The sequence below is a fragment of the Peromyscus californicus genome, unplaced genomic scaffold, assembly GCF_007827085.1.
Source record: "Peromyscus californicus insignis strain IS unplaced genomic scaffold, ASM782708v3 Scaffold_23__1_contigs__length_62951481, whole genome shotgun sequence".
Classification (NCBI taxonomy): domain Eukaryota; kingdom Metazoa; phylum Chordata; class Mammalia; order Rodentia; family Cricetidae; genus Peromyscus; species Peromyscus californicus.
Window position 1 is genome coordinate 31,078,211 of NW_026294534.1, and position 12,200 is coordinate 31,090,410.

At 37.6% G+C, this 12,200-nt stretch overlaps 1 protein-coding gene across 1 annotated transcript in view; it reads right to left on the reverse strand.

The window, feature by feature from the left end:
- Msr1 (macrophage scavenger receptor 1) overlaps positions 1 to 12,200 on the reverse strand; it is a 63,354-nt gene that overhangs the window by 4,726 nt on the left and 46,428 nt on the right. The window contains exon 9 of the mRNA XM_052752783.1: positions 6,820 to 7,008. Coding sequence (XP_052608743.1) covers positions 6,820 to 7,008 — 189 coding nt within the window. The remainder of the gene's footprint in view (positions 1 to 6,819; positions 7,009 to 12,200) is intronic.

The window sequence follows — 12,200 nt, forward strand, 5'->3', positions numbered from 1 at the left end:
ATAGTTTTTGGAGTTTTCTGATTCTGGTTTATATTGCTTGGTGGTTATAGTTCCTCTTAACCTTGGAAAAGAACAATATCAGCATTTTTTTGAGTGACAAGTATCTTTAATCTTCAGATTAATCCCATTTTTAGAGAGAGGAGGATCATCAGATTTCACATATTAGTTGATACATGGTGAAGTGATAAGATTTTCTGTCAGCTGCTGAGTAGATGGACTGGTTAACCAAAAGATCCCTGTTTTCTTGAAGTACCTGCATGTGTTTTAATTGTATCTAGTTGTAGATGTGTGATATGAATTTGTATCACTTTTTTGACTTGTAGTTTTGAATTGTATCATGTAAAGATTTTTCTTTGATAGAAAACAATGCTTTGTATTGAAACTGAAATACCATTGGTATCAAAATATAACAGAACATGTTAGCCCTGCAATTCAGAGTCTTGTTTTGTGGTTCTGAAAGACTACATACTTCCCTTAATTTTTGTCCTATAGTGAATCAAAAAGCAGGGCTAACATGATTATGAGATTCCATTTGATTTTGGTATTCTATGACATTAAGGTTGTAAATGAGCAAGTTTATTTAGGGGAAAAAATCTCACTGACAAAGAATTTAGAATGACTCTGTCTAGTAAAAAAAAAAAACTATGGGTGCTGGATTAAAACATTAACTTGCCAAAAAATCCTTGCCTGCTTGATGACTGAAAATTTGGGCTAGTTTTGTGGTCTAAACTTGTAGTGGTATTTGCTCCGCCCATGACCTTGTGTTATAGGGCCAAAGGAGGTAGTGCTTCCTGCCTTTTTATCTGACCTCTTATAAGGGAAGGGAGAAGGGTCACATGTCCCTTCTCCCTGCTCCTTCCTGCAAGGAGGATTTGCTCCCAGTCAGATCAGAGGACAATTTCAGCTGTCTACTCCGTTCTGTATTTGTGAGTGTATTTCCTCAATTTATATCTTAATAAATTCTGTTACCCATTTAATAGACTCACATGGATTGATCTTAATATATACCAGCTATACTTAAACTACAGAAAATAGTTTGGGGTATTGTATATGCTTCTCAAAAGCACCTACCTGTAATCCTCAAAGGGGATTATACAGTAAGATAAATGACAGCGAAGTACACTTGGTTCTGCCTTTGCTACTATAACTAATAAAACAGGCAGGGTAGACTCCATGATCTATTCAATAATATCCACATTCAAATATTTACATTTCAAAACTTTTTACAAAATATTTATGCTGGGGGTGGATAGGAAGCAGGTGTGTGCATATTTGGGTGCAGGTATCTGTACATCTGAGTGCATATGTGTGGAGGCCGGAGGTCAACTCAGGTATCATTCTTGATTACTCTTCATCTTATGTTTTGAGACAGAGTCTGTCAGTGAACCTGGAGCTCATAGGTTCAGCAAAACTGGATGGCCATTGAGCTCTGGAGATCTGCTCGTCTCTATCACTCCCAGTACGAGTGTTATAAATGCATGCTGCCACTACTTGGGTTTTTATGTAGATGCTGGACTATGAACTCAGGTTCTCATGGTTACCTTGCAAGTGCTTTACAAAAAGTGCTACAGTGCCAGTCACTACATTTCCAAATCTTTAATGTTGAGGGACATTATGAGTGACATTGCCTTTATCTTTGGGATTATTTTTATGACCATTCACTGTAAGATAGGTCAAAGATGCAGAGATAAATTTGGGTTGCTACCTCTCTTCTTTAGCGTTTAAAAAAAATTCACTGGAAAACCAAATATGGAAAGTGGTAGCAGTTAATATGAAAACAAAGAATAGCTACGAGTTTGCAAGAGACAGCACTACGATGATAATTTTCTTTTGTTTCTGTTCTAAAGTTTAGAGCTTAGCGCCACTGTTAATTTAGGAGAAGGGAAACAGCTGCTTGTTTCAACTCTTACTCTCTTGAGCAGGTTCGTGGAGATAGCACCTTTGTCTGATAACAAAGTCCATCCTGGTTTGCTATGGAGTGGACACTGGAATGAGGTTGGAGATTGCCTGCATAGAGAAGAGGGGGTCCTTCTCCCTCCCACCATGCCCAGCACCAGCTAACTCTCCGCACTGCCTGAAACTCACTGGCTTCCTCTTCTCAGGAAAAGGAAGAACGTTTCACTTCACGCAAACAGCATATGCCAAGGAAAGAATCTAGCTAAAGGACCAGGCTTTAAGCTTTATTCCAATAAATCATTTCGCTGGCCGCTGCAAAACTAATTGTTCTTAAAGCTAACCAGGATTATCTCTGGTAAGCCAGGTTTGCTATTTTGAAACCTGAAGGAAGAGAAAGGAAAAAAAAAAAGAAAAGTAGGTTGAGGAAACGGTGTCCAGAAAACTACATTCTCTCTGAAATGGGGGAATTATACCAAGTGGATGAATTAAAAATTTTCTCCTTTTATTTAAATTTTGGCAGTTGTAGACAATATAAAATTATCTAGATTCTTCATATTTTCTCAAGCAAATAATAAATAATTAAAATTCACATGCATGTTTGTCTTTTGCTCCCTGCCACTCATTCATATCTCCAGGTTTGCTTTTCTGTCTCTATTCTGCAATCAGAACTGACTTTCCCCCATCTCCTGGGTGGAACTGTAGTTAAATGTGGAGAGGTATTAGAACAAAGTTCTAAAAATCATACAAAATAGTTGTTCACTGAGTCTAAGCCCAAAGTAGCTTACTAGGCAAATCTGTCTCATATAATATTCCATGATGTAGACCACAGCACTTAAATTTCAAAATGTTTTCATTTTCATTCAGAACAACCCATCTTGTGTTTGTTTATCTTTGTTTCCCATTTCATCTTGCTTCATTCTTTATATTTTCCTAATCATCTTTCAGTGGATTAGTGGTGAGAACTGAAGGAAAAGTTGGACTGACATGGAGCAGTATTGTCAGACCTCTTTTCACACATCCTCACAATGGAAAATTGCACTTACCTTTCTGACTCATGGAGTAGCTCTAATGTCACTGTGTGGTATCATTCTGCATCATTCTACATAATTCCGGCTCTACTTTCAAGCAGAGTGACAAATGCACTTCTAATTACTGAGTGTGTACTGCTTGTGAGCACAGACCTCTAAGTACTAGGCAGGTCTTCTAGTGGGTGCTTTCCACATGCTTGTGCCCTAAAGATTCTAAACATATCTGTGACAACATGGTTCTCATTTTATTGAAATGCTGAGGATAAAGGTACCAAACCTGCGTTTCAACTTCCATCTTCTGTGTTCTAAAGCTTCTTGTCTTTCTAATTGGGCTTCACAAAATGCTCAGAAATGTGTAAAGAAAAGTAATGTGCTTGTCCACTGTATGGATTTATGGAAGAAGTTTTGAGGCAGTGTTCAGAATTACCTTATAACATACATACACAGCCTCGTTAAGTGAGGCCTATTAGAAAAGAACTGTGTTATGTCAGAAAGAGAACATTTAAGAGATTTGTCATTAACTAGCTGCATAAATAATTTCACTTGATGCTAAATCCTGTCATTTCACTCTTTGCTAGAAGAGAAAGCGTTTTCAGGCCATGTGCTCAAATGTGTATTTCCTTGGAACGAGTACAAGCTTAGAAGATCCATGTGACAATTGAACTTTATTGTCAACTTGACTGGATTTAGAATCTCCTAGATGGTGAGGTATGCCCCTCAATATGCCTAGGGATGGCCTCTCTGGAATATTTGACTTGGGAGGCTAGTCTTCATAGTTAGGGCAACATTAGGATCATGCCCTTTCCCAGTGCTGTCTCCCCCTAGATTGTAAGGCTCAATTAAAAAACATATTTGAATCTATAGCAAGCCTACATACTCAAACAAATAGGCACAGAATCACAATGTATTTTGTCAAGGTTATTAGCTCTCCCAAATTAAAATCTCTCTACTTATGTCACATTGAATGTGGTGGTCTTTCTGTACTAGATGTAAGGTTCACCTGAAGATATGAAACGTGAATTAACCGTATGTGTCTTAATGAAACAAATCGAAATGAAGATTTGGCTTGTTTTTTTCAATGAAGATCGAGCTTGAGAATAAAGGCTATCTACATGTTGTTATTCTAAACCAGAAGTAGGGTCGGCCATTTGCCAGGTAAAGAGCCATCGCGGCAGAAATTGCACATTCTGTTAATCCAGAGATATTGACTTCATAGGTGGCAAAGTCTTTGTAGATGTTCTACATATTTATTTAAAATAAACAGATTCCCATTCTGTCTATTTTTTAAAATCCAACAGATGTTTAGTTTTCTCTACAACATATGGAAACTCACATTGTCAGTTAGTTCTTTTAACTCTTGTCTTATAGAAATTAACCTATTGACTGGAAGTATTTCACTCTGAAAAGCAAATTTAAGCACAGAAGAATGCTTAACATCTTCACATATCATTGTTTCTATTTTCATTTGTTTGAGAGAGGTCTTAATAGGTAGCCTAGGCTGTCTTTGACTTCATATCTTCTTGCCCCAGCACTTCCAGTGCTCTGAGTGTAGGTGTGGAACCCCATACTAGATAAACGCACAACTCATGAGGTAGAATAGAAGTCCTGAAGGTGTGTGTGGTAGGGATGGGAAGTTTGTAACCACACCAATCCATTGTATTATGGTAAATATAGATATTTTCCATTTCCTTTGTTGCTCCAATTCACCTTTTATAGCACAAATTAAATAAAAATAGATAATCAGGAATTTAATTTGGGTACACAAACTCTGCATACCAGGAATCTGTTTTCTTACATTTGGTTTCTTCACAAGATTAAAGAATGTGTTTGAAGACTTATAACCTGAGATCCCTGCTCAAATCCATCTCTTATTACCTATTATGAGAATTTATCTAAGGAAAGGATGTAATTGTGACACATTGTCAATTCTATTAATGTGCTCAGCATTACATCAGGCTCACGGTTATCATCAAATTGTAGTATCATATCACCAAGTCATACCTCTTATGGTAATATTAAGCATTTAATCTTATCCTAGTATTGTAATATGATAATTTGATATATGTTCAATTTTAGAAATATAAATGAGAGGAAATATTATTTTTATCTTTATAATTTTACATAAATTTCTTCTCTATTTCTTTTTTCTGATTGACCACATGCATCAGGAATAATAAAGCTATTAATCAGATTGGTGAATACCCTAACTGTCTTCATAGAGTCTTTCTTCAGTAACTGATGGAAGCAGATGCAGAGATCCACAGCCAAACACCAGGCAGAGCTCCAGGAATCCAGTTGGAGAGAGAAGAGGGATTCTGTGAGCAAGGGCATCAAGATCATGATGGAGAAACCTACAGAGACAACCAAACCAAACTAGTGGGAACTCATGACATTTAGATCAACAGCTGTGGAGCCTGCATCAGACTGGACTAGGCCCTCTGTATAGAGAGACAGTGTGTAGCTTGATCTGCTTAAGGGGCCCCCTGGCAGTAGGATCAGAATCCATCCCTGGTACATTAGCAGGCTGTTCAGAGCCCACTACCTATGGTGGGACACCTTGCTCAGCCTTGAGGCAGGAGGAGGGGCTTGGACCTGCCTCTGCTAAATGTACCTCCCCATGGGAGGCCTTATCTTCTTATAGGAGGGAATGGGGGGCAGATTGGGACAGGGAGGCTGGAAGAGGAGTGGAAGGAGGGAAGAGGGAGATCTTTGATTGGTATGTAAAATGAATAAAAAATTCTTTTTTTTTTTTTTTGGTTTTTTGAGACAGGGTTTCTCTGTGTAGCTTTGCACTTTTCCTGGAACTCAATCTGTAGCCTGGGCTGGCCTCAAACTCACAGAGATCTGCCTGGCTCTGCCTCCTAAGTGCTGGGATTAAGGGCGTGTGCCACCACCACTTGGCTCTAAAAAAAAAAAAAAATTATTAAAAAAAAGAAAAAAGTCAACAACAACAAAAAATCATAACTTCAGAGAAACTCATTTGAAGAATCAATTCAAACTGGAATAACTAGAAAACATAGATGAAAATGCAAGTGTGTACATGTTTCCCTAATCTCTTTGTCATCCAGAATCAAAGCATTTGTAGATGCTTAATTACACATAAGACCTATTATAAGATGCTAATTTAGAAAGACCAATTTACAGTGAAAATTTTAAGGACATACATTTAAGTATATTTTCCAATGTAAATTCTCTTCCAAGTTATTTTATGCAGTTCCAGAACTGGTTGCTGCCATCTCAGTGAGATACATTAACATGTATGTGGCCTAAGAAGTTTTTCAACCTAAATGAGGGGAATAAATACCTCACTCCTGTGGGACTCAAACAGAGTCTGGGACCCTCCTCTAAGCCCACCGAGGACAGATTGTATGTCTACACAAATGTTGAACAGATGTCTCCAGAATCAGTTGTGAAAACTCAGCCACTGACGATGTACTATAATCTGTCAATGACTCCCTCATTCTTATCCCTCTTGATCTTCCTGGCCAATGACATTGCTTGCTTTGCCAAATAACCAACCAAGCATAAATGCAATTTAAATATTAGGTTGTCAGGAAGCATATATATATATGTGTGTGTGTGTGTGTGTGTGTGTGTGTGTGTGTGTGTGTGTGTGTACATTTCTTAAAGCATCTACTTTCCTTCAAAACTTTTGGGCAGAATTCTTTTCTTTTGATCCACATGCTTCTGTTCCTGCTTGGTTTCCAAATGGTTAAAAACTGCCTACTTTCAAGAATTTGGGCACTACGTGTGTGAGTGGGGGGGGGAGGTGGAGGAGGAATGGAGGAGAGATAGTGATGTACATCCAGTCTTCATGTTTGAAATTCTCAAAAAAAAAAAATGTTTTTAAAAAGCCTACCTCAAGTTTTAAAGAAACAACCAGACTTTAGATTACCTTGTCCAAAGTGAGCTCTCTGGTGCACGGCTTGAACATCTTGGTATCCTAGACTCCTGCAGACCACTTGTCCAGCACGGATATCCCAACGATCATCACAGACTGTGCCCCACCGGCCTTCGTGGAAGACCTCCACTCTGCCCTCATGAGGTCCACTGCCATCAACCAGTCGAACTCTCTTAAGAGTAGCTGTAAAATAGATAGCAAAGACTGATTATGCACACATTGTTTCACTAATTCATTTTATTTTTTGAGATGGCTGGGATTGAACCTTGTTACCTTTATTTCTTTTTAAGAAAGTGTTTTGATTCATTTCTTCAGTAAGTGAAACTATTGGAATAAATATTAAACTTTTTATGCCACCTATTGGCAAAAGAGTTTAATTGCAAGCATTGCTTCACTGTCAAGCTGATTTGAAGTTACCTTTAAATATGTTAGAATACTTCAAAAATTGTTCCAATGACTTCGATGTTTGAGACGTACCATTTATTGTAGTTTTATAAATTTTCACGTTATTTGGAAATTGTGTCACAGAGTTTGTCATTATTTTCCTAATTCACTAATGTGTAATCCAATGACTCTCGACAACTTAGAGGATCAAGAGCAGATGTCTTACACCATAAACAAGAAAGTAGATTGTCAAACTGTGTATCTTATTCAGAGAAAAACAAGTAGTTAAATTTATAACTATCAAGAACATTCCTTACTGTATGACTCATAGATTTTTTTCCTCCAAATGTTTACAATTTCTCACCTCTCTGGGGAGCAGGTGCCACTTTCTTCAGTGGCATAGGCTCTGAGAAATTGCCCGTGTACCAGTAAACAGTATTCCACATGTGCCCAGGCAAGCAATGCTAAATAAACCCAGTGAAGTGTACTTACACAAAAATAGACAGGAAAGTAAGAAAGGGTTTGATTGGGAGAGTGATTGGTGAAAGAAGGTAATTGGGGGTGTGAAACATGACCACAATCCATTATATGTATAAACTATTAAAGAATAAAACAGATAAAAATACTTATGCTAAACAATATCATCATCTCTCATAATCATAGTACCCAATTAATAGGTCTATTTCAATGTATAATTTAATAATTAATCTATAACATATATACATTTAAGTTACTTGATATATAAGATATAAAGTAATATTTAAAGGCATTCTTTCAATTGAAGGTCTGAGTAATACTAAATTATAAAACAAGTCAGAGAGTGCTGGAGGGATTGCTCAATGGTTAGAGCACTTGCTTCTCTTCCAGAGGACCAGTGAGTGACCCATAACCCATTTGTAACATCTACACATCTATCCCTGAATTTCCAGGGAATTTGATGTCTCCTTTCTAGCCTCTGTGGGAACAAGGCACCCACGTGTTGCACAGACATACATGCATGCAAGACTCATAAAATAAAAGTAACAAATAGTTCTCTAGTGTCCAAATAGGATATATGGTTTTAGTTTTTAGAGTTCATTTTATTTAAGAAATATTCAGTGGCATTGTCTCCTAATTCAACCAAACTTCGTTGAAACAGTAATTCAACAACTCAATGAAACTTTCCCATAACCTGACTGACCTCGTGAGCCACACAGAGGCATAACAGGTGGTGTGGCGTGTAGATGGACATTATTATAACTATGTTCTTGCTTCTACAGAATTAATGGAATCATGCCAAAGCACAAATCTATTTCTCACTCATGCAAAGATTGAACATTTTTGAAATATAAATAACCTGTTATGACAGGATCTAAACTCTCAACTACTGAGAAAAATCCATGAGTGACCTAATCACTTATAGCAAGCACCTAAGAAAATAAGAGAATATTCTAAGAATGATTGTATAAAGTTCTCTATCTTAATAGAATCACATTGTGCTCAGTAGTGTTATGCTTGAGTGTTCATTTTTACAAAGTTGAGTATATCCAAACATAATATACTTAATGTGCAATCTAGGGACAAACAAATCTAGGGACAATCAAATCAAACATTTGATTATGTAAGCTTGGTTGTCCTCAAACTTGTGTATATAAGCACTCTTAGTGTCTTCCTCCTCAACAGATGCCATTGGTGAGCCTTGCTGGCCCTGGAGCAGTGGTTCTTAATTCTTGATATGCAGCAAAATTCCAAATTTCTGGCCCCATATTTAGTAGGGCCTGAGTAGAACCTTCTAATTCCCATGTGCAATAAGTCCCCAGGTGGTGCTGATGTTGCTGGCCCAGCAACCACATTATGAGATATATGAACTAGAAGATGACATTGCATACCTAAGAAAGGGGGCATATTACATCAGAAACAGCCCTTAGTGAGCCATCTATTTTACCCCCTCCAAGGTCCAGGGGACATCCCAGAAGATCAGGTGCCAGAGATGTAAGAGGTGGAGGATGGGAATGAGTGTTATAAAATGCTGTCTGCTGGATATGGTATGGCCAAGGCAATTATGAACACAGAATCTGTGACTAACTATACTAGACTGGTGTAAATGCACACATGCACAGACACATACAAGCACAGGCACACACAGGCACACTGACATGCACACACTGACAGGCACATGGACACACAATTGGAAATAGAAAGGTCCACTTGGGAGGCATAAGGAAGTGACCAGAAATGGAAAGGACAGAGGAGAAGGTAAGGGAGGTAGAAAGACTATGATAACAATTCATTGTATGCAAGTAAGGGATTGTCAAAGATTTAAAAACTAATTTTAAAAGAAAAGAAAAAGCCCTCAATAGTTATATAATTCATCAATTACAAGGAGGGTGACTGCAATATGCCAATGCGTGCTTATCATCTGAATATTTTTTTTTCAGTAATATCCTAACTCTTGGCAGATGAGCACTCTGCTAACCCTTGGCCATTTCGGAGTTAGGAGAGAGGCTCGATGGAGAACTGGCATCTCCTTCTCTGAGTCAGCTGCTTGTGAGACTGAAGTAGGAGGATTAAAAAATTCAAGGTCTGTCTTTGCTACAAGAGTGAGTTCAAGACCAGGCTGGGCAGCTTAGCGAGATCCTGTCTTGAAATGAAAAGCACAAAACAAGGCTAAGGATGTAATTCAGTGGGAGGGTACTTTTCTCTCAGATAGGAATGCCTGAGTGTAATGCCTAGTACCAGTAGGAGCTGTTTTCATGACAGACAGAAGCTCATAAGCCCCAGCCAGGGCATTTTATACCCCCTCAACTATAATATTTGTCTGAAAGGCTGAAGATCATAATTTCTTCTGAATTTAGATAGCTTATAGATATATGAATATATGATATATGAATAAAAATAACATGAATATCCTTCTAACACACTAACATGTTTAGCGAGACAGATTCCTTCTACTGGGAATTTTTGTCATATATATTACATTTTCCTTCTGTATATTTTATACATATTCTGGCTAGATTTCTTTAATTCTCCTTTAAAGTTCCATTAATACAGACTTTTCCCAGAGTCAGGTGAGATAAACCCAGGTCAGGACTATCACCTACTGAATGATTTATTATATTAATTATATCTTTATAATTGTCAAAAACACTACACACACAAGAAATAGGAATCAAATTAACTTAAACCAAAATAAACTTAGAGTTAAAGATAAAGACCGAACTGAAATGAGAGATTAAAATATCATTTATGGTGTATAACACACACAAAAAAATACAATCTATTGTTTATGTGTACAAGTATACAATAAATGCATAAAATCATAAAAGAAAGTAAAAACATATCCTATGATAAAGGTTTACCCTAAGCAGCCTGGAAAGTGATTACAGTGAGGCCTTTGCAGCACTCAGATCAAATCTGTAGTCAATATGGTAAATATTGACATCTTACAAGTCCAGGTGGTAGAGCATCTATGGCCACTTAGCAATAATTTTCTGTAAATAGTTTTTCTTTAAATTTGAAATATATTTCACTTAAAGAAGAAAGCAACATATTCACAGAAATGCTGGTAGAGCCACAGCAGAGCCCTAAATAAATAATGAAAGTTCTTCATGCACAAGTCTTTATTTAAAGTTACAAATGACCAATTAACAATTACAGATACAGACAGTTCTCAACCTACAGTGGTTTGACTTAATGGTCTTTAATCATACAATGCTACAAAAGGAAAACGTACTCAATAGAGAGCTGGGATGTTTGACCTTTGAGTTTGTTTTTCTCTCTCGTGGCAGTGACATGCAAACTTGTACCCTCTAGGAACACAGAAGAGCAGAAGCAGGAGACGGCGCCCAGCCAGCCTTGAGTTCAGAGGAGAGGAGGTGCTAAGGCTACAGTGTGCTGTGTTGCTGCATGTGGGGGATTCGGAGGTTAGGTATATTCATTGCTTTATTGATTTATGATATTTTCAGTTTATGATGAGTATACCCACAGAAACATGTGTATTGCTATAATCCTTCCTCATGCTTGTAATCACTTTCTGTCTCTGGGCTTCTCTCTTTCCCTCTCTCTCTTCATCCCTTCCTCCTCCAACTCCTCCTCCTCATCTTCCTTCTCTCTCTCTCTCTCCCCTCCCCCATCTCTCTTCTCTGTTGCCACTTTATTAAAGGGTTAAATTTATTATAATGATAGTTGTCATATTTGTATCCTGAATGTGGATATTTAAGTGTGTGTTTAATTAGTTGCACTTTGACCAGAAAGACTTCACAACATGGTAAACTTCTGAAAAAAGACTTGATGCTTTATGGTAGTCAGTTACCTTAATGAGATTTTTAGTATGTGAAATGCATAGCCAAGATATTATGGTTATTGAACAATCATCAGACCGATTTTGGATCTTACTTCAGAAGTCAGAAGGGACAGGAATAAGATCAGAATGTGCTGGAGAACTTTAAGAGTATGTGTTGTGATTTCAAATACCTCCAGAGAGATTAGCTTATGGTGTCCAGTCTAGGAGGAAACTTCAAGACAATGTAACGGATGTTCAAGTTAAAGTTATATGAGGTCTGGTCTTATACTTCCCCATTATATGTGGGTGGCAATATAATTCTCTTAGATGCCTAAGCCAAGCTGTTGCACATCCTCAAATGAAGAAAGAGCTGTGTGCTGATTATTGGAATGAAGGTTGGAGAGAAGGTAGAACCGAAAATGTCTTTCCAAGGGTTGTCATAACAAATGACTGTGGCTGTGTAGCTGAAAATAGAAATTTTAGTAGGTTTAGGTTTAGGAGGTCATAAGACCGAAACAAAGGTGCTGACGGATCCACCTCTTTTTCAAGGCTCTGTGGGATCTCTGCTTGCTTTTTCTCAGCTTCTGCTGTCTCCTACTAATTCTGAGTGGTTTGGGTTGTAGCTAAAGTATTTCAGATCTTCTCTGGTTATGCTCCTATTTTCATATAATCACTGAATTAGAGCTCACCTTAACCCAGCATGAACTAATTTTGGTTTAAATATTTGTAC